Below are 24,413 nucleotides of genomic sequence, written 5' to 3'. Positions count from 1 at the left end.
AAATAATATTTAATATATGGTGGGTATGATAAGCAAGGTTTATCACCAATGATTAGATGACTTCTCACAAATTACAAAGCAAACAAATTAGACTAGTGTTTTGTGAATTTTGTTAGTTGGATGTCATAATTATTTATAAAATCCATTGTAGATATGGTCCAGGCTTGGGTATTAAAATTTGAGAATTTAACACTTTGATTAAAGTTGCCACACCAACTTTTTAGGGTAAATTTCACATTGACCCCTATAGTTTGACATAATTTCATTTTTGACCCCTAACTGCACTTACCTCACTTATAATTATAAAAGGGGTTCACTTACCCTCGTCCATCAAATTGTTGTCAACCTAACAATTAAATTTCTTTTATAAAGACCATTTAATTCTTTTTAAAATGTTATGTTTTTTTTTTTTTTTATAAATAAAACTATGCCTGTGGAAGAATAGGTTCAATGAATGCTTAGGTTCGGGCATTTTAATTATTGTTTGAAAATCTATTTTTAAATAATAAAAAAAGGATAAAATAAGAGGGTAAAATATAAAATAACATCTGAATTTTAACAGTGAAAGAGTAGGTAAGTGCAATTATCAAAACCTTAAGGGGTTAAAATGGAATTATGCCAAATTACAAGGGTCAAAATGGAATTTATCCAACCTTTTATTATTATTATTTTTTTTAAAAAAACATATCATTTAATACACCAAATGTCTTCTTTTCTTCTGCATTTCTCTTTATTTTTCTTCTTCCTTTCTCAAGTTATTTCAAGGGCTTTTGACATCCTCTCCTCTTTTTTCTTTTTTTTCTTTTTTTTCTTTTTTTAATTATTAATTTTCTACTTTATTTTTATTTCCTGCTTTACCATTTATTCGTCTTCATCCCCTTTTTTATGGTTTTAGATGGATAGAGCATCTGCTTTGTACCTTTAATATTTTACTGTTTTTCATCTCTAAAGCTTTTGTTTTGTTTTCATTCGGAAAACAAGGATATTTCATCTTTTTTCTTCTACATTGGATTTTCTACTTATTTTCCTTTGGTTTCGGAAACAAAGGGGTGTGGGTGGGCAATTTAGGTAGAGTGGTGATCTGGTGGTCATGTGCCCTTGACAATTGGTTATGGTAATTTTGGTGTCAGATCTGATTTAGGTAAAAAGTAAAACAATTGGATTGGATTTACGATCAAAAACTAAAAAAAGGACAAAAAGGATTGGGTCCACTTGGCTTTTCTGTCCCTTATGATTCAAGAAGATTTCATCCACTTGGGAAAAGAGACTACACGGTTTTGATGAGATTTTACAGCTTGGATTCATCCTATCTGTAATTATGTATTTCAACAAACCAGACCGGACCAAACCGGTAGACCGATCAGGTCACACTGGTTTGGTTTTAAATATTTTAACAATGATAATTATGAATTGGGCCAACAAAATTGAACTGGGGTCCAATTGTGGTCTAGTCAATTTGACAGATTTTTTTGATATGGTCGGTGGTTTGGTTTTTTAAACATTGATAATAATAAATAAATAAATAAAACGTAATCAGAGCTAGATAATAAAGTGGGGATGCACTTCTATAGTGCCATGTAACAAACACGTAGAAATCAAATTTGAAGAAAAATATTAGAAGATCATGGTTAAATCAACTATAATTTATAGAACTGAATGATGTTCATTAGTGACATATCGTGCCAATATATTGAATATAACAAAGACACGGAAGATGAGATGAATGAGTGGAAAGATTCAGAAAAGAAAAAAAATTAGAATAATCATATTTAAAAACTGTCAAATTAAGTTAGAGTTCGTAAAATGTTATTGAAAAAAACCAAATTAATAGAAATATATTTTATGTAAATGTTGAGAGTGGAAATATACACAAAATTAGTTTTAGATCCTAAAAAACTTCGCTTTGGACAAAATGAAAGGAAGGGTGAAATTCTTTTAGAAGTTGAAATAAGACTATATTCTTTTAGAAGTTCGATACAAACTGATACATTCCAATGCAAATCTGATACATTCCCAAAACATTCAATGTTTTGTATCGGTCTATTGGCACGTATTGACCTATACATTATGATATTGTAAACCATGATTGTTATTATTCTATGATTCTTACATTTTGATCTTATCTCAATTGTGAGGGAAATATGACACCTAAAGACATGTTCCAAAATAATGGTACCATCTAGCATTCAATTTTCTTGACTTTGGGCAAATGTTAAAGTAAAGTGGGCTTGAGTGGCCACCACTAGCCTTGCCTAAAAGGAAAACATGAATAGTAGTTGAAAGAGTCGTTGGTCTTGTTCACTTTATGTCCAAGAATATACAACTTTCCTTTTTCATTTACCACTTATCACCATTTTTCTTCCCCCCACCTCGTTCAACTCTCTCTCGCTCATTTTATTATTACAGTAAGTCGCATTCACATTATAATGGGTGTTATATAACAATGGTAATGTATTTAGTCAAAATTATCAGTCAAACTACATTTCAAGATTTTTTTTCCAGAAGGGTCATAGATCTACTTTAACGAAAAAAATTAATTATCAAAATAGATATTTATTACACAATTGGATGGAATGTATAATAATAATAAGATTTACTACTATGCATCAAATCAACTTGAAAATTGGACTTAGATTAGACTTAGGGGTTGTTTGTTTGCACTTATTTTCAGTATTTATTACTGAAAAAAAATAATTCAATACTTTTTGTCAAATCAATCTGTTTGTTTACTCCATATTTTCGGCACTTATGGCCAAAAAATAAGTGAAAAAAATTAGGTGAAGTTAGATCATTTAATTTTTTTTCGTTAAAACGATAAGCACCGATATTTTTCGACACAAACAAATATGCCTTTATACTTAAAAGGATATCTCTTATGTCCCATGGATAATGATATAAGCACTCCACAAATTAATGAGGCAACCCACACCATAGTCGAATTATTTTGTCTTATATGGGTTAAAATTTTTAGAATGAGCCGATTTTTTGTGAGGATGATCTTTACAATGAAGAGATCATCCTCAGCCTATCTTGAAACCTCTAATCCCATCAAAACAAATTCAAACCGTAAATCGTCTATTTTATAAAAAAAAATCAATTTTGATGTTGTTAGAAATTTCAGAAGGGGTTGATTTTTGGTGAGGATGTTCTCCAGACCATATAGATCATCCTCGCCAAAATTGGCTCATTCCAAAAAATTTAACTCATGTAAGACATAAAAAAAAAATTGACTATGATTTAGGTTGCCCATATTAATTTGTGGGGTGCTTTTATAATTACTTATCCTTCATTTTCATAAAAAAATTATTCATCCAAAATTAAATTATTTCATCTTTAAAATAAGACGATGGGATGCTCTAATTATTACTACGAGAGAGAAAAGAACATACGTGTTGTATGAATAGATTTAAATTTGGATGAAAAAATTATTATCTTATAATTTAAAATTTGGGTATAATGAATTGTGTACATAATTTAGAATATCAAAACATATTATCTTTTACATTATATTTTTTTTATTATGTGTGGTGTGAATTAACAATTAAAATAATCAAGTAGAATATATTATGATTAAAAATGTAATACAATTTTTTTTATTAACTTTCAACAATAACTAATAAATTATATTATGTAATTACAATGTTTAATTTGAATCAGTTCAACACATTTTAAATAGAAAAATAGATAATATTCTCAGCACTTAAATTCAACATTTATAAAATTTTAATAATTATAATCTTTCAATTTAACAAATCGTCACTTAATCTTTTTGAATAATTTTTGGAGTCGGTGTTGGAGTACCAATAAACTTGACAATAAATCACATATCACTGACGTGGAGGTGATTAGAGAACAATAAATCCTTCTCACTTGTATCTTGATGAAAAGATTCTATGACTCGGTACATACATCCACATCAGTAGTAAATAGTTGTCAATCCAATGTCACTTCAGCATATTCCTCAGATTCAATATAGAGAAGATCTCCTCTTTTCTGAAGATCTTATCTTATATAAACAGATTTAATCTTATTTAGATTCCATGCATCGCAATACATCTTATTACAATACATACTTTCTAATTGCTCTAATAATATAATGATACCGATATTTAATTTAATTTATTTTTTAAAATTTCATACAAATCAACTGATATTTTTCAAAAAAGTAATTATTTTTTTCATTTGAAGTTCACAACATGGCTAAAAAACTTAATTAGTAAACGTAGTCGTACAGATACCTGTTTTAGTAAACAAATAAATATCAAAATAAGTACATGGCCCTTTTGCTAAATATTTTAAAAATGTGAATGGACCAATGATTTAAAAAAAAAATACATGATTATTCTTTTAACTTTTTTTCTGATTAAAATTTTCAAAATTCAAGTTAACCTTTCATGTGACTGTACCCATTTTGGTTAAAATAAATAAAGAAAGGGTTATTGGCACCCCAACTTTTACTTATTACACCCCAATTTCTTAAATTATTTCACCCCAATTAAAAGATTAAAACACACCTTCAAACGTTACAAAGCTTTGACTCAAATTATAATCTCAACATTACAAAACATTATAATACCCATTCAAATAATTTTAGTAGTTTACAATTATAATTAGGCTCATTTAAAATCCTAAATCCAAAAAATAAAAATCTAATAGAAAAAGAGAGAACTTCTATTGGCACCCCAACTTTTATTTATTCAACCATTAATTTATCTTCTTTATTTTTAATTGGGGTGTAATAAGTAAACATTGGGTGCCAATAGCAGCTTTCTCAATAAATAGCAAAATAGGTATGTAGACCTTTAGAAAAATATAAATAAATATATATTAAACATGGCTGGGAAAGTAATTTTGAAGAATACACAATCATTTTTAATCTTTCTCTGATTAGAATTTTCAAATTCAAGCCAACCTTTCATGAAATTTATTCCTTCTAAAACTAATCAGTTTGTAATTGATGCCATATAAATATGATTTTTATATAATAAGCCCCACAACTAGGAGTTCAAGTAACGAATAAATAGAGACTAACTTATATATCTACACACAATACCATGTGACATTCTTTTGGGTCTACTAATGTGAATAAAACACACTTCTTGTGGACTCCATCAGTCAAAAATCAGCTTGACGACCGAGTTATAGTTACTAGAATTGCCGATTTTCTAAACATAGGCTCTATAATGGATGGATTTCAAAATAAATGTCAAATTCAAGGACTTGACTTTATCCCAATTAGAAAACTCTAGTCCTAATAAGGTGTTGAGTGCATCCTGCAGAGGAAAAATCGACTATAGCAAGTTATCCTACACAAGGATATAGCTGGTTTCCTTCACTACTCGATCCACATGGCAAACAAAAAACCCTTAATTAGGCTTTCTAGCTTGACTATGTTAGTTAATTTAGGCCTACTCTTCGACTTATGGATGGCTATAAAGTGACATTAGGTGCAATTATGGATGGTTTTCATGTCAAAGGCTTGGGCCTTAGCCCGGCACATTCCCATGGACCAGTCGTAGATTTTAAAAGTAGGCCCGTTAAAGGTTGTAAACAGGCTAAGCAACATCTGATTTTTTTAGAGGCTCGGGGTAGGGTTAACACTTAGGCCCATCAGGGCGAACATGAAACATATAATATCTGACATGGCTAACATTAACAGTAACACATCTAACAAATATTTGTTTTCAACAGCTACGGTTTCCTTCTATAATGTGTAGAAACATTAGAATCTATAAGTTGAAGGATTTTTATTTATTTATTTATTTTTTTGTGGAGTGGTGCTGGAGTGACCTTAAGATTGGACCTCATATCGCACATCTTGACATGAAAGTAGATAGGAACCATAGATGTTTTTTCACTTGTACAGAGATTTAGATGTACCTTTCCTCATTTTGATTAATATTTGAGATGCATATCCGTGCTTTCAAATTGATGACATGCTTCCCTTAACCTAGGTCTTTTTTGAAAGATTAATAGAAAATAACTTATATGCCTTCATCCAATCTCCGATCGAAAACCCTTCATTTTTCTCCCTAAACTCTTCATCTTCAAGATCATAACCTCTTATTAAAAGTAATCTATTCAATCTCATCTTCAATTATTGCCAGAAAACCCTTAATTTTTCTAACCAAAATCTATCAGCATCTACACTCCCAAAAACCTATTTTGCTTTTTTTTATTATAAGCAAGTGGGTAATTGGTTGGTGACTAGAAGAAGAAGGTGCGGTTTGAAACTAAGTCGTATTATCAATACTCACAAACTTTATCAAACTTAGCAAGTTGGCACCTTCAAATACTGAAATTTGAATGCAAAGGTTGATTTTCGTTGACCTGATTCAAAAATCCGATTTTTCATATTTTTCAAATGGGATAGTTTCAAACGGGTATACTTTGGATCATTGCCAATCCTAGGTGGTGGTGGGGCTGGCAACGGATCAATTTAGTACCGAATTAGTACCACTCCAATACCGATCCAAATGTTTGTAAACATGTACCTGTCCGATCCGATCGGATTAATGAATATATGAACCGAATCTAATCTGTTTCATTTCATCCTTAATCTGAAATCGATCCAATTCGATTCAAGCACATACCTTATTTTCAAATGATCAGTATTCAAAAAATTTAAAATCATATAAAATTTCAAAAAATCCACTTTTCAACTACAAATACAGAGGGAAATCAAAAAGACTAAAATGTTTTATCTATATGTATTTATATGAAATTAAGAATAATAATAATAAAAATATTAAAATATGTTCAGATCGGATTTCTTTTCTTAACGAATTGGGGTACAACCAAATCCAATCCGAAATTGTATAGGATCTAAGATTTCAATCACTACGTGAAAACTGGAAAATTCGATAGAAACAATTGACAGGCCAAGGCCCACGAAATTTAGAAACTAAATTTTGACAATCTAGGACTGTCAAATTCTTGATGTTCCCAGATTTGACGGCTTAGAGCTGTCGAATTTCTCCCATCCTTCATTAATTTGGCAAATTCGGGCCCATAAAAAAAATTTGACAATGAAAACTTCAACGCCAATTCAACCTTTTGGTCCATCGAATTTTATGAATTTGACAGTCCAAGACTATCAAATTTGGGCTTTTTTCACATTGTAAATCCAAATCCGATCCGACAATCCTATTTTTTTTAGATTGGATTGAATCGGTTTGGACATTGAGTATATTTAAGGTCATTGCCAGCCCTAGGTTGTGGGACATATAAAAATTTCAATGATATTGGATGCCAGTAGCACCTCACGTGTTACACATTTAGGAAATCATTCTTTAGACAACACTATTATCAATGGATGCACATCACCAATCAAACTAATCTTTTGCATGTGGAGTCATCAAGGGATGGACATCAACAAGAAAAAAAAATTGCCACTAGGCATAAAATGGAGTGCCACCTGACCTTGGTTAGGAACGGGACACTGTTATGAACCCTAGTCATTAGGAAATAACACTTTTTGGAACACTACATCTTGAATCCTTGATGATTGATGCTGGAGTGAAAGGATTTACTATGGAGTTTTACATTTCCTCGTAACACATTTACGGTTATGTGCGCACCTCCACATCAGAAATGTGAAAACCCGCAGTAAATCTAATGTCACCCCAGCTCGACTCATCATTTTAAGGTGTGAAGCCCCTCCAAAACATTATCCATTTCTTTTTTTTTTTTAAGTTTAACCATTCTATCACCACTTAGTATTTCACATTAAAAAAGTCATTTTTGCAACCTTAAATTGTTATCTCTGATAAGGTAAATTAATTTTAATTAATTAGAATGAACCTTCAAAAAATAATTGTGATCCATAGTTTAGATGTATATGTCTACAGCTTAGATGCATTTCCTGTTAACTATTGTTATGAGTTGATTGATATCACCAATGTTGTTACTTAACTGAGAATGTCCAACTACGTGCAACTAAGCACTCTAATCAACATCATCATTATATGCTGTTGATGAACATTTAATACGTCTTTAACAACTGAAATTTCATTTGTTTTTAAAGTTTGATGAAATTTTCACTATTATACTAATATTTTCTAGTTGCAAGGACCACAATATTATTTTTACAATCACTATGGATTAATACCTATTTGAGAAAGAAAAATAACTAACACGAAGGATGAAGTCAGGTTCTTCATGGAGAATAAATTTCAAATATTGTTCGAGTTAATCCTTATATTTTGAGAGTGGGGCTTGGAGAAGGACTATTAGTGATTTGTAAATCAGTGGTTCGATCCCTACAATTCAAAAATTCAAATGTATTATTTTCTCTTTAAATTTTCTATAATGCACTGATGAATGGGGTCTTTTGGTACCATGGTTTTAAAACTCGTTTTGACGTCTTGTCTCGTCCATGAAAGAGATCGAGTCGTCTCAGACAAGTTTTCCGATATGTTTGAGTGGTCTCGTTTAACAATGAAAAAAATGAACCATGATTTTAAATCTTGTTTGATGCATTTGACTTGTCTGTTCACTTCTTTAGTGGACGATACCAAGATATATCGGACAAGATTTAAAACCATGCTTGGTAATCATTTTTTATTAGCTTATTTGTCTCATTTTCTCTATCCTAAAGCATGGTTCAAATCTGAGAAATAATTTCTTGATATCTATATATTCAGCTGTTTGATAAATTACTTTGGTGATAGAAAAATCAAATTTCAAAGTCTATATAAAGAGACTTCTCATGATTATTTCTACAATAGAAAAAACAAGCTGAACTATATAATCTATGTATTCTCTCTTCTGCGCAAACCTTCTTTTTTGGAATTTTATAATCCTTATCCTTTTGTCCTTCGATTGAAAATGTAAAATATTATTGTTGGATCGATCACATAATTAACTTAGAGATTGAAATGAAACTGCTCTAAATTATTCTAATTATTGAATTATGTGAATGGATGTCTGCTAACCTCATATCAACGCTCTGGAGGAAAAAAAAAACTCTGATCTTCCACGTGTCACCCTAAGCCCCAGTCTTATCTTCCCCTCGATCAATAAGCTCGGAAAATAAGGAGCTTGAAAGCCAGAACAGAAAAGGCAACATTGGTGGATCAATCCAAATCCCAAGAAAAAAAAAAAGGATAAAATGGTAAATATGGATAAGTATTCTCATTAAAAGGAACATATTGAGATAAATCTAGAAAAGTTCTCTTAACCAAAATTTTTAAAGAGGTAAAATAACTATTGAATCAAGGTGAAAGGATTCTTGAAATACTTTGTTAATTTTGGATATTAACTTAAACATTGAAGAGGTTGTGGTGTAGGAAATTCAAAAGCTTTTAGAATTGATGTAACCAAAATGTCCCAACAAACTCTTAAATCTCTGTATTATTGCTTCACGACAGTACGTGACTCAATCTAAGATTCACTTAACCCATATTTATGATTCTATTACTTCATCTTATATTCAATCTGTTAAAAGTAGGGGTGCAACTTGGTTATATTTGGAGCCATATCAGAACTAAACCAAATTCCCATAAAACCAAAGCAATCTGAATCGAACTAAGGTTAGTTTGGTTTGGTTCTGTTCTATGGGTTGTTAATATCTTAAAAATCTAATTGAATCAACATATTCTTTATAAAAATAAATAAATATGTGTATGAAATCTCAAATAATAAATCATTAATCTTTCTATCAATTAAATAAAATAAAATCATTAATGTATCCATTCATAAAAAGCAAAAGTCAATAATTTTTTCATCAATTAAAGAAAGTCATTAATCCATCCATCCATCCAAAAAAAAATACCATTCCACAAAAAATAATTAATTTATCCAGCAAAAAGTGGGTAATTAAATAATTTTATTTGGATTCCATTCTCGGTTTGGTTCAGTTCTATACAAGGCATGAACTAAGAACCGAATTAAATTGGCCGATTATCTATTTTGTTAACATGGAACCAAACCGAAGTTTATTATAAATCGAACCGAACCAATCCAAAGCTCTTGGTTTGATTCGATTATCAATTTGAACCGGACCAAGTTTCACCTAAAGTTAAACAGATTCCCAAAATTTGTGAGTAAAACAACAAAAATAACTCTCAAAGTGTAAGTCCAACTTCTTCAAATTTCACAGGAACTCTCTTCATTATAAAACATGTGGCATTTTCTATTTGAATCTTGATAATATGATCTGTCAGGTGGCATACTCAAATGACACAATGTGAAAAGGGCCCAAATTTGAAGGTCTTGAGCCGTCAAATTTCAAAAAATTCGACGGACTAATAGGTCCAATTGGCATCGAATTTTTCATTGTCAATTTTTTTTTTTTTTGATAGGTCGAAATTGTCAAATTAATGAAGGATGAGAGAAATTCAACAGCTCTAAGCTGTCAAATCTAGGAAAATCGAGAATTTTGACGGTCCTAGACCGTCAAAATTCAGTTTCTAAAATTCGTGGGCCTTGGCCCATCAAATTTTTGTGTTGATTTTTTCAGTTTTCATGTAGTGTGACTCAATGACATGGACAAGTTTGGGAATCGTAGATCCATAAGCCTCGAGATACACTTTTTATGAGAAAGTGAAGTTGTGTATCCTGAGGCCGTTCAGATCTAGAGTATCCGAACTTGTCAAGTCATATGAGTATGCCACCCGAGGAATCATATTCTATTTACTTTACGTCTTTATATTTTCACTAAATTTTTAAATACCTCTAATAAGGTCCCGTATAATAACTTTTTGAGGTCATAATTACACAAAAATGATTAACATGTAATTGTTAATTATCTCAAGTAGTTATAAATTGTATTAATTTGTCAAAATATTGAAACTAATAATTTTTCCTACTATTTACAGGTAAAAATGGCAAAACTAGAGATCAAATATTTTTGTAACAATTTTTGTTATAATGTACAAGTCGAAAGGGAACATCACATCAAATTTCGGAGCCAAAATCCGCCACGTTACCGTGCGGCGATAGGTCTTTACAATGCCGTAGTAATCTCGAGGAATTTTGCCTTGAGATTCGAGTTGCAAATTTCAGACTCTTCGATCGTTATAATGGAAGGTCTTTCTCGAATCAATTAAGACGAAAATCCGACCCAATAACCCGATTAGAAAACTATAAATTGAGTGGTTGTCCCAAATGAATGGGTCCCTCTTCTTCTTCTAAAATTTTTATAATTTTCTAAAAAAAAAATTTTATAAAGAAAGTGTTCTTGTAGAAATGAAATCTCAAAAATATTTTTCTTTCATCTTTGTTCTTTAATTTCTTTTTGTAACTCCATTGAAAGATCATCAAGAGAGAATCGAATTACAATAAAGACTTATCTCATCATCTTCTCTAACATGTTTTCTTTTTTTTACTATTACTGCAACTTGCTCCTTGCAATGATCGACTAGACTTTCTTTAAAGAGGTCAATGACACCGAAGCGACTTCATCTTAATATTGTTGTTTCAATTCCATTATTTATACTTTAATTGTGTTCTTGTAAAGTAGGGGTGTCAATGGATAGCCAAAATCCGAATTTGAATTCGAAATTTTCGGATATCGGATTTGGATTCAGATGTCATTTAAACATTCGAATGAGTTTCAGATACGAATTCGGATATTGCGATATTCGAATTCGATAATATCCGCTCTGATAATAATACACATATTATGTATTTATGTTTTACAACAAAACTTTATATATATAAATATATAGTGGTAAGTATTGCTGTCATACAACAAAACTTAATTTCAACACATTATCTTCTCAAACCCGCCAGCACTAAAACACCATACGGTAATGGAGGTTTCCGTTTCGATCGAATTATAAATGAGAGCATTACTTCGGTCAAAAACTCTCTCTCTCTCTCTCCCTCCGATCTGAACCAATCGGAGTAATTTTTTAAAGGAAATACGTGGGTTTCAACTTTCAACTATGCGAACTCTGATACATCTACTCCCGCTGGCGAGCATCCAGGTACATATTCTCTCTCTCTCTCTCTCTCTCTCTACGATCTGAACCCGTCGGAATAATTTTTTAGATAAAATCTGTGGGTTTCGACTGTGCGAACTCCGATCGGATCAGATATTATCGGATATCCGATATATTTTTTGGATTCGAATTCGAATGTTTATTAGGGATATTCGATCGGATTCGGATTCGAATTCGGACGGTATTATTATTTTTTCGGATTCGAATTTGGATATAACAGTATTCGATCAGATACCTATCCATTGACAGCCCTATTGTAAAGGCTCTTAAGGTGAGATCATCAACTTTGTATTTCCAATTCTAACTTTGATGAGTTTAAAATTTATCATGTTTTGTAATGAATTTGATATATAAGTTGGATAATCTCTTCTAAATTTAAGATTCACAATTGTTATTTTTTAGTTACTTTCAAGTGTTAATTGATTTATTTTTCAATCCACGAACAACGATTTGTTACGTTAATTGAGTTAAAATGAGAATTATTCAGTAATAGGATAACTTGCAAAGATTAATTTAATATTTCTAAGTCTCTTTTATATTATTTTCAATCTCTATTATTTCTCTTATTTCAATTTTAATTCACTTCTTAGTTGTAATTATTCTAATTTATTTTTAAAAATTTTGTTTTCAAAATTCTATTTTAGTTTAAATTCAAAAGAAAATTTGAATCACGATTAATCCTATGAAACGAATCTTACTCATTAAAATTTTATCTCATTATTTGTTCAATTTCATATTTTTATAATTTTTATGATCTCTAATATATCGATCAATCTCCTTTGAAATGCCACGTGAGATCTAATAGTGGGGATTCTTTAAAATTTTGAATCGGATTGCCCCGTTCGAAGCTTTTTCATCAAAGTGTCTGAATTACAGCGAAGTGTTTTGAGTTAGATTTGGGAACGGAAATGGCAATTGTGGCAACCCTAACAAAAGCATCTCTCTCCTAAGATAATTTTTATTTATTTTTTAAAATTTAAACTTAATATTCTTTAAATTTGGCCCGTGACATGTCAACCCATCTTTTCGCCCTTTTTCCCACATCAAGGATTTTGTGAATCTCTTCCTTTGTACGGATTCGATTTATTTATGGTTGAATGTTTCTTCCCAATCAGTTTTGTAACGTTTCGGGACAGTGTGTTATGGTGTGAGCGTGACAACTTTACAAAGTGAAACTGGACTAATGTGTCACGAGGTGTCTTACTGGGAGAGAGAGAGTATAGTAATGGACTGAGATACGAAGAAATCAAGAGATTTATAATTACATAAGATCTTGTTTTTCTTCCAATAAAATTCTATTATGATCTTTGATTGTTTTTATTGTACTTTAGTCTTCATGTTCTATCATTACTTCTCGACTGCCTTGTCAACAGTACATTATGTCATCACACCTGTCTGTGGCACGTGTGTAGTAATAATAACATTGTTACGACTTTACACCCCTCAACCATACCGATATATTTTGAGAAGAAAAAATGTCGTAATTGTAATAACTAAATTATTTTTATAATATATTGAATTTTATTCTTGACATTTGAGGGTTGATGTGGATAGAATCTTAACATTAAAGATAGAGGTAAATTTTTATTTATTTTTCAAGTTTAAATAAATAAAATTTCAAAATTATCTATCATAAAAAGTTTTTTTTTTTTTTCACTTAGAAGTGGAAGATAAATAATTTCGAAAAGAAAGATCAAGTATTTTTTTCTTTATAAGTTGAAGATCGGACGACGTTTATATTATTATTTTTATTTGTCTAAAAATTTTAATACAATGATAATTCAAATATTCACCAAGATGAGTAGAAAAAATTTAAAATATTGGAGGCAACTTCAATTGAAATGTACTTGATAAGTAATTTCTTTGAAATTTTGAAATGGGGAGTCATTAGTGGTAAAAGGTGACTACTTCAATGTTGTAAGTAATTAGCCCAGGAAAATTAGGTTATTATTATTATTTTTAATTATATTTTTGTTCTTCAATTATTTTAGTCCATATGAAATATAATAATCATCATCAAAGCCTTAACATAAGATTTGGAAGTCAACATTCACATACATTGACCATCTTAGTAAGTTGTCACATTTATTTCACTAGACTTAGAAAACAAAAGAACTTTATAACAAATTAATAACCAAGGTAGGAAAATAAATCTTAATATAAATAATATTATTGTTCATTAAATTTAATTTATATTATGGCATTCTCACAAAAAGAAAAAAATAGGGTAATTAATTACTAAGGGTTGGGATTTGTAGATTCATGAAATGAAACTCATATATATTCACACATGATCCCAATCGTGTAAATGTGAAATCTAACAGTTGAGATTTATCTTAAAGATATTCAATATATTCTTAAAAATATGTATTTTATTTTTAACCATTGGATTTATCGCTTACACATTTGGAATCATGTGTGAACATGTGAGTTTTTTTTCCACGAGTCTACATATTCTAACTCATTCAATAAAATCACTTTCAGAAATTGGAGAAATTAGGTTTACCCTCCTACAATAAACAAGATTAGGTTCGCCCCTTGATCGATAGTCAATGACTCTTTTTATTGATGAATTAAAGGTGGGATTTTGATTTTTTATACCCTTTAAAACTTAAATTATTAAAGAAAATTATGAATAAATTAAATTTTCAATCTTAATTCATAGAAAAAATGACCTTGACTTTTGATAATTTGGATAAACCTTGAGTGTATTTGAAAGGGGAGAGTTAATCTTGATAATTGAACTTTCAAGAGTTCAACTATCGAAAGTTTACAATAAGGGTTAATATGAACTTCAATGATTGGTGAATGATGAGAGTTACAACAAACAGGTTAACAATTCCTCAAATAGAATTGATTACAGGGTAGATGATTCAAAATATGGTTGGGACTATAAAAGAAAAAGGAGATAAATGATTGGGATAGGGGGGAGAGAAAGAGATTACCTGTGATGAAGAGCATGGGTTGTGGCTTCACAACAAATGTTCTTAACATTCACTCCTTAAGATGAATGTTAAACTACACAAACGACAAAGTATTTTGAGAGTTGGTGAGTTGTCAATTCACGTAAATTGCGCTTTCAAACATGATAAATTTACAAACTTGCGCAGGCAATCAACTCTCACATACAATTATCAAACACACCCCTAATTTTGCATTCTACAAAAAAGTAAACTTAACATCCTCGATTTATCAAGAAGGTTTATTAAATTTCCTAAATTAGAAAAAAAAAAAGAAGAAGATTGGGATACTAATTTCAAATTGAATTTTGTTGGGGTGACACAAAAGGAGACACAAGAGTGACAAAAACGCCTGGTGTCATGCACATATTTGTAGATACTTTTCCACATGATATGAGTAAAAAGTATCTACAGTTATGTGCGTGCCACCATATTATTTTTGTCATCTTTGTATCTTCTTTTGTGTCATTCCAATATTTTCCTTTCAAATATGGGTATGTGGGCCAGCTAAAACTAAATAGGATTAGGCACACATTACTACTTAAAATGCCTCCAAAACTTTATTTCCTACCAAAAACACCTCAAAATGCTAATTTTCAAAGCGTTTTAAATGCAACTTAACATGTGTCCTAACGACACACGTTAACAAAACCCATATTTCTTTAATTATCTAAAGATAGAGAAGACAACTTTACTATCTTTCTAAAGTTCTCATGCACATCATCACTAATCTCCTCAGAAAATCACATTCATGTCTTCGAAAATGACGATACTACCACTAAGAAAAAAATTCTATTTTTGCATAAAATACACCACCACCGCCATAACCCATCTTCTCCATGTAGTGGAACCAACTCACTCTTCCACTAGCCACGACCATCCTTGTTTTTAATACATTTCTTCCATGTAGATGCAGTCCGTCACAACTCACAACCCCATTTACCGAAAAACCCGGACTTGAACGAGCCTATAGAAGAATATCTCTAAGGAACCCTAGGTGCATTTTTGTCTCATCACTTTTTCAAATACAGGTGTTCCTCCTCTGACACCTTACTCTGTAGTCTGTATTTTTGCATAAAATACACCACCAAGGAAATGCTCTCTCTCTCTCTCTCTACATACATAGAGAAGACGATACAGATTCTGTTTGAAAGCATCCCCAGTTTTCTTCTCTCTGATTGATCAATAACCTCTCTCTCTCTCTCTCTCTCCACGAGGATCCTTCGTTCTCAGAATCGACTGAACAGATTCCTCTCTCTCATCATTCCATTTGTGCTTGAAACCCAGAAAGGAGACTCAGAGCAGATACCACACATCGTTTTCTCGCATTGATTCAGTTTATCCTCTTATGGTAAAAACTTTATGTTTACCCAACTACTTCTACTCACTCCTCCCCTGCTCCACCACCTTTACTTCTAAAATTTCCTCTGTTTCGCTCGCACAGAAGAACACGAGTTGTGGAAGAAAAAAATAAAAGAGGAACGAAAGCTAGTAGTATCTCTTCTCATCATGGTTTCGTTTAGACTCTAAACCTGAAGTTTTCTCAGAGTGGTCTTCGATTTCATGGACAACCCAAAAAGTTTCAGATGAACTAAAGGTTGCTCTGTTTTTTAGAAGCAAGTAGGGTTTCAACTTTCTAGAAAGGAAGGCAAAAAACACCAGTTTTTCTCAAGTGGGTATTGTGGAGGATTCGTTAATGGACGTTTACTGAAGTGGGGTTTTTAGTTTCAGTTGTTTTACTTGAAAAATGGGTGGTTCGAGCTCTAGAATCGAGAAAAGCGAAGCTCTTCGTCTCTGCAAGGAAAGGAAGAGATTCATAAAGCAAGCCATTGATTCTAGGTACGATCTTTCAGCCGCTCATCTCTCTTATGTTCAATCTCTTCGAAGTATTGGGATCGCTTTAAGGAGGTTCGCAGAAGCTGAGGCCTTAATAGAGTCGTCTCTATCGACCTCTGCAACTGAACTTGAAAAAACTCCATCTCACTCTTCATACCCATCTCCATCTCCTTCTCACAATGCTGAAGCAATGGATTCTCCACTACACAGTGAGAGTCCCCTCTCTCCTCCACTCTTCAACTTGAACTACATGAGATCGTGTGTGAACACTGCCGTAACAGTTAGACTTGATCCATCTTTTGTTGAAGGTGAGACCTTGATGTTCCCTCCACCTCCTCCACCACTTGAAACAGATTCTTCTTGGGATTTTTTTGATCCAATTGATGAAAAATCAAGTTTTAGGTTCAGCGGTGTAAATGGGTTCAACCACAATTTCGATAATGTTAAAGGGTTGGGGCAATTTAGGGAAGAGGAAGTTGTTCCTTTTATTGAAGAGGGTAGGGAGAAGTCTGATTTAGAAGGTAAAAATGAAAATTTTGGGGGATTAATAAGGTCCGAATACGAACAAAGGATTGGCAAAATTTCGGGTAATTCAGTTACTCAAAGTAAACAAATTACACCCTCGCAACGATATGAAGATGCAGACCAAACTTTGGTGGGCAATGCTGCTTTGGATCAGTCAGGCTCAAAAAGTGAGAAACTTGGATTGGTGAAGGATTTTTGTGAAGAAAGAGAGGATCCTTCGGAGTTCATCACTCATAGGGCTAAAGATTTCTTGTCAAGTATGAAGGATATCGAGCACCGGTTTTTTAGAGCTTCTGAATCTGGTAAGGAGGTTTCTAGAATGCTTGAGGTGAACAAAATTCGGCTCAGTTGTTCCGAGGTCAAAGGTATTCTATATGCCTGTGTGGTTTATGTGTGAAACATTGGTCTACATTTTATAATTTTCTAGTTGGATTTTGGTTCTTTGTTAGTCTATTAGCATTATGGTTCACTTCTAGTACTCTCTTTAGGATTGAATGCATTTGGCATGGCAATGTAAGTTTCATGGCATAAGCTCATTGAATTATATTTCTTGCAGGAAGATCGCCGGCCTCAGTATTTTTGGCGGCTTGTTATATAGCTTGTTGTCGTAGGGAAACCAACTCTGCTCCTCATAGTAGGTTTTCATTTCTTGGTAATGTTATTCTCGTTTGCAACTCACTAAGATTGTGTCTTTGACGCAACATTGTGTATGTAGCTACCCTATGTGTCAATTTGATCTGTTAAATCAATTATTAACTTCTTTGATTGTTAATGAGCTCCAAAATCATAATAGCTGACCATCTTTATCATCGGAATGAAAAACCAATCAACAACTTGGTTTGCCAATGCTTGTCTGCCATGAATTTGGGGTTGCATATATATATATATAGGGTCACGTTCAATGGCAAACTTTTTAGCAAACTTTTTGGCAAAACATTTTTCAAAACATGAGTTAGAAGTTTTGGAATGGGCTGATTTTTGGTGAGGATGATCTCTACAGTGAGGAGATCATCATCACCAAAAATCAGCCCGTTCCAAAACTTCTAACCCCATCAAAAACAGTTTACAAAAAATGGACGGTCCACGATTTTTCAACTTGTAAACATGGGTTAGAAGTTTTGGAATGGGCTGATTTTTGGTGAGGATGATCTCCTCACTGTAGAGATCATCCTCACCAAAAATCAGCCCATTCCAAAACTTCTAACTCATGTTTTGAAAAATGTTTTGCCAAAAAGTTTGCCATTGAACGCTACCCATATATATATATGGGTCGGGTTCCGTAGATCCCCATTACGATTCACATTGCGACACACCGTTTTGTCTTATATGGGCAAAAATGTTTGGAATGGGCTGATTTTTTGTGAGGATGATCTCTATAGTGAGGAGATCATCCTTGCCAAAAATCAGCTCATTATGAAACTTCTAGCCCCATGTTTGCAAGTTGAAAAATTTTAGACCATCCAATTTTTGTAAATCAATTTTGATGGGGTTAGAAGTTTTGGAATGGGATGATTTTTTGCAAGGATGATCCCCTCATCACAGAGATCATTCTCACAAAAAATCAGCCCATTCCAAACATTTTTGCCCATATAAGACAAACGGTGTGTCGCAATGTGAGTCGTAATGGTGGTCGTAGGAACCCCACCCTATATATATATATATATACATATACATATATATATATATATATATATATATCTATATATATATATATATATATATATATATATAGGGTAGCGTTCAATGGCAAACTTTTTGGCAAAACATTTTTCAAAACATGAGTTAGAAGTTTTGGAATGGGCTGATTTTTGGTGAGGATGATCTCTACGGTGAGGAGATCATCCTCACCAAAAATCAGCCCATTCCAAAACTTCTAACCCATGTTTACAAGCTGAAAAATCGTGGACCGTCCATTTTTTGTAAACTGTTTTTTATGGGGTTAGAAGTTTTGGAATGGGCTGATTTTTGGTGATGATGATCTCCTCACCGTAGAGATCATCCTCACCAAAAATCAGCCCATTCCAAAACCTCTAACTCATGTTTTGAAAAATGTTTTGCCAAAAAGTTTGCCATTGAACGCCCCCCATATATATATATATATAGGGTGACGTTCCTATGACCCATATTGCGACTCACATTGCGACACCGTTTTTGTCTTATATGGGCAAAAAGGTTTGGAATGGGCTGATTTTTTGTGAGGATGATCTCTGTGATGAGGGGATCATCCCATTCCAAAACTTCTAACCCCATCAAAATTGATTTACAAAAATTGGACGGTCTAAAATTTTTCAACTTGGAAACATGGGGCTAGAAGTTTCATAATGAGCTGATTTTTGGCAAGGATGATCTCCTCGCCATAGAGATCATCCTCACAAAAAATCAGCCCATTCCAAACATTTTTGCCCATATAAGACAAAACACTGTGTCGCAATGTGAGTAGCTTTATGTGTCTACGGAACCCGACCCATATATATATATATATATATATATATATATATATTTGGCATCACCTATTGAACATTTAGCTCGGTACATATGTTTTTCGGATTGGCGTATCTAATTTAATGATATCTGTATAGAACCTCCTCAACATATGGCAAAGGTTATCACGTGGAACCGATCAATATCTTCACAATCATCTTTGTCCAAGAATCCTCTTACTTCGGCATCAAAGGATGACATCGATGACAGTGGGAGTGACTTTGTTGAAGAGTTCTGCATGATCTCAGGAAGCCATTCGTCTACCTTGGACAGACTATATGCATGGGAGAGAAAACTTTATGATGAAGTGAAGGTACTTTGTCTGATCCAATCAACTCAAATAAATTGTGTACCAACTCCTCTTGATTGCCTAGTTAGTTATATTGCATCTACTTTCTATCGGTTTTTGTTCCTAATTATCTCCTCTTCTGGATCTAGAACAATTAAGTTCCAAATTCAACATTGTTGTTCAATTGTAAGGGTCTTTCATTTCTCGATCCCATCAAGTTTTGATGACAAACCAGTTCTTTAGTTTGTTCTAATCTCAGGTTTTGATATCCCTTTTTTGAGGACTTCGTGTACCTCAAAGAACTCATTATTTCCTTGTAATATTCTGAAATATATTTGTTAGTGGTATTGCTCTACTAGAAATAAAATCAATTGAAGAGAATGAAGATTGGATCTATATATGTTCTCAGCAACTTAGAAAGGTTATCAATGTTGTGCGGAAGCACCTGAATACCCTACGAATCAGACAATGAACACAAAGAAATTCATGCAAAAGAGAATAAAAAACACCAATCATACTCAGACACAAGATTTTACTTGGTTCAGCAAAATTGCCTACGTCCACGGGTGGCGATGAAGATTTGTTGCTGATGAAGTCACAAAAAACAATACAATTTTAAAGTTTTCCAGAGAACAAATATATAGCATCCTAGGGCTTCCCACATATTTTCTAATACTGAAAATACTCCCAATGGTTGTACGGGCACCAAAAACAACACGAGGCAAATTGGGGACCTTCTGATCCCTGAACCCCCAGCACTCTTCCATAAACTCGAATCCTGCATACCTCCACAAAAGTAACCTGAGATTAGGGTCATAAATAACAATCAATGGGTTATCATTGCTTTATTTGTTTCCAAATACAAATACCCAACAACTTTGCTATTTAGAAAATCTTTCCACAAAAATCAATCATGCTTTGCCTAAACATTACTTTGCCCATCAACTAATCAATTCATACATATTGGTTTAGAAGACTAAATTGCTAGTATTCCTTCATATGTTCTTTTGTAGGCTAGTGAATTTATCAGGAAGGAATATGATCACAAGTGTGACCAACTCAAGCACCAATTTGCAAGAGATGCAAGCACCCAAGTGGTTGATACAACTCGTGCAGTTGTAAAGGATCTTCATTCACGAATTAGAGTGGCCCTTCATGCTGTTGATTCAATTGCAAAGCGGATTGAGAAAATGAGGGATGAAGAGTTGCAACCACAGCTCGTAGAGCTGATACATGGGTAATGCTTCTCTAGTTTCATTCATCTTGGATAACAATTTGACTTTTAAGTTTTCCTCTTGAGCTGGTTGGGTGTATGCATTTTGGGTAGGGCTTAAAATGGGTCAGATTCATCTTGGATCTGAGTATATCCATATTCAGATCCGAAATTCTTTTATATGGATCCGGATCTGACTTGGATCTTACTCGATAAACTCTGAATCCGACCCAATCGAATTGCTTGATTCGGGTCCGATAATTCAACATTATTTCACCTATACTTGTTTGTTAATTGCTATATTATTCTATTTTACCATTTTAATCATTTTATTTTGTAAGAATTTATGTTTTATTAAAGTAGTGGAAAAGGATATTTTGAAAGACCTAAAATATAATTTTGAAAACAAAATATAATTCCTATCTAGGCAGATATATTAATCGATCCGTATCCGACCCAGATCATGGGACATCAAACCAAGGACCCAAACCCGATAAGTTCAGATTTTGGCTCACTCCATTCTCGGATAAAATCCGACCCATTTATCCTCTAATTTTGGGTTCAATATTTTTTGCATCCATCATTTGAGTGGATGGCTGGGATGTATCTAAATCAGAGTAAACCTCAGATTCATGACTGATGGGCCCTCTGCAGATTGATACGGATGTGGAAGGCAATGCTAGAGTGCCACCATGCACAGTACATCACCATCTCGTTAGCCTATCACACGAAGAGTTCGATGGGGCAAACGCAAGGGGAATCTTATAAGCTAGTTCTGGCTCATCTCCAACATGAGATTGAATGTTTTGGTTCAAGTTTTGCACATTTGATTGATGCACACAAATCGTATGTGGAATCTCTCAATGGGTGGCTTCAAAACTGCATTGTAATGCCTCGAGAACGTTCCAAGGGAAGAAGGGTCTTCTCACCTCGTAGAGCTCTGGCTCCACCCATCTTTGTTCTTTGCCGGGATTGGTGTGCTGGAATCAAAACCTTGCCATCTGTGGAACTCACAGATGCCATCAAAGCCTTTATATCTGATATGCGTAGTTCGGTGGTACTCCAAGTGGAACAACAAGGACCCTCGGATTCAGACAACAATGGCGAGACAGAAAGCAAAGAGGATGAAAAGTACGATAAATCATTATCTAACTTAAGTAGCATACAGACAAGTTTGACTAAAGTACTCGATCGGCTGACCAAATTCACAGAGGCCTCGTTGAAATTGTGTGAAAATATTCGACAAGGGTGCGAAGCAGCTCGTGCGGCATACACAAATTGCAGGACAAATAGATTGTGAAGAGATATGTAATTAAATTAGATATAGGCACCTGGTAGGGAAGTTTGAGGAGTAGATATTTGTAAGATTATGGATTTGTAAAATTTTGAAATTAATAAACTTGTTGCTTGTTTGGTAACATCTCATACAAATAAAATTCTTTCACAATAAGTCAATGACAGCAATACTTTGAAGCAACCGGGATGTTCGATACTGCATTGAAGAAATTATACCAAAGTAACCTTACTATCTGATGGAAATGTATACATGTTCTCAAGGCGAAATAAGTGAAGTGTGTCATTGGACTTGTCCACGACCTTCTGCGGAAGCATGGGCCTCCACATGCTACTTGACGGACACTCAAATAACTGGACGTATAAGATGTCACATATGTTAAGAAAACAGGTAATCGAACCAAGAAACGCAAATTACACAGAAATAGAGATTTTACGTGATTCCCTAAGATTGAGATACTTCCATGGATCACACTGATTCTATTATGAAGAGGATTTGCAGTAATAAATTACACCCTTTTACCAAAGAACAGAAATATATACCTCATTAAAACATAATTAGGATTTTACCAAAGCTCGATTGGCAGGACACGTGGCTTGATTAAAAGAATCTCCTTATTGACCAGTATCATTAGGCTCCATAAACCACAACATAAGCTTTGATGCCAGCAGAGAGGGCATGGACGTCCCCCACAATTTTTTCATCGTGTGATTTCTTCATCTCTGAATATTTCTCCACGAAATCTAGGGTCGTAAAGTTGGCATATATTGAAGCCAGCATGGGCATGAGCTTGTGCTGCTGAGACTGATAATCTATGATAGGGAGATCATTTGAATAGGGAGAAACTTCGCTACCATGGTAGCAGTGCACATGACATAGATTTGGGTTGCCACTCATTAATCTTAACTAGGAGATCTCCACTAAAAATAAAAATAAATATGAACAATACTACTCCAGTAAGTAAACTACAACAAACAAGAAATTTATCATTCTTTTGTGCAAGCCTTGGGCTTGAATACCCTAAACCCTGCCTTGACGCATAAACCTTGGCAGTTTTTTGAATAAAAATGAGTACGAAAGGTACAGAAATTCTTCCACTAGTCAAGAAGGCTTATCCAAACAGCGGAATTCACAGATACAGAAATCAAGAACAACGAGGGAGGTAGAAAAGCTCACTGTGGTGGAGTTCTGTCATAGCAAAACAACCTGAATATTCCAAACTGTCAATCCTCTCATGATACTTATCTTTGTGTTTTTTGTTCTTAAGTTTGGTACAATGTTTTATTGTTGTGAAGTATGATAGTATTGGTTAGTAAGGAGTATTGTTCATCATTTAACATAGTGTTTGTTGGTAGAGTTTAGTGTTGAACTTGCTGGTGGGTTTAGAGGGGGGCCGACGGCCCCCTTCCTCAGAAGGTGGGGGTTCAAGGGTGGAGCTCCTGAAAGAAAATTTTCTAGGATATTTTCACAATTTCACTAGTATATGTAAAACCCTAGTTATGTTTTCTCGGGTATATATTTCTCTTTTTGGATGAAAGGGTATAACTTGTAAATGCAGGTTTTCTCTTCATAGTGGAATCAATATGATCCGTACATGTACCTTGATCGTCAGGAAACCACGTAAAATCTGTGTTTCTGTATGTGTATCGCATCTTTTTTTCTTCTTGTTGTGGTCTTCATTGCTTTTGTTTTTCTCAAGATGTCGCATGTATTGAAGGCATCCCTATTTGGGTTCTTTCTAAATTGGGGATGTCCTTAGTTGTGCGATTGATCAAACAAAAATTTATACATTTCAAATTGATTTTTCTGTGCACAAAAATTCCTCACAATAGTGTCTAGTGGGGTGGGACTTAAAAAAATGAGCAAT

General features: G+C 33.2%; 1 protein-coding gene across 1 annotated transcript; it reads left to right on the top strand.

The window, feature by feature from the left end:
• Positions 1-15,676: 15,676 nt before the first annotated feature.
• On the top strand, positions 15,677-22,729 carry LOC147404016 (protein ROLLING AND ERECT LEAF 2-like). Its single transcript, XM_086439819.1, has 5 exons — positions 15,677-17,634; positions 17,826-17,903; positions 19,849-20,063; positions 21,053-21,276; positions 21,907-22,729. Exons 1-5 carry the CDS (start codon positions 16,656-16,658, stop codon positions 22,550-22,552), a joined length of 2,142 nt encoding a protein of 713 aa, XP_086295945.1. The 5' UTR covers positions 15,677-16,655; the 3' UTR covers positions 22,553-22,729.
• The last annotated feature ends 1,684 nt before the right edge of the window (positions 22,730-24,413 follow it).

Source organism: Akebia trifoliata, chromosome 4 (genome assembly GCF_017979445.1).
Source record: "Akebia trifoliata isolate Shusen 1 chromosome 4, ASM1797944v1, whole genome shotgun sequence".
NCBI lineage: Eukaryota > Viridiplantae > Streptophyta > Magnoliopsida > Ranunculales > Lardizabalaceae > Akebia > Akebia trifoliata.
The sequence above is the reverse complement of the archived record's forward strand: the minus strand, read 5'-3'. Positions and strand labels throughout refer to the sequence as shown.

What these genes read in the sequence shown, in the direction of transcription:
- LOC147404016 (XM_086439819.1), top strand. Translation starts at nt 16,656, where the DNA reads ATGGGTGGTTCGAGCTCTAGAATCGAGAAAAGCGAAGCTCTTCGTCTC. An exon ending in AACCAACTCTGCTCCTCATA is followed by an intron (nt 17,904 to 19,848) that starts GTAGGTTTTCAT and finishes ATATCTGTATAG; the next exon opens with AACCTCCTCAACATATGGCA. An exon ending in CTCGTAGAGCTGATACATGG is followed by an intron (nt 21,277 to 21,906) that starts GTAATGCTTCTC and finishes GGCCCTCTGCAG; the next exon opens with ATTGATACGGATGTGGAAGG.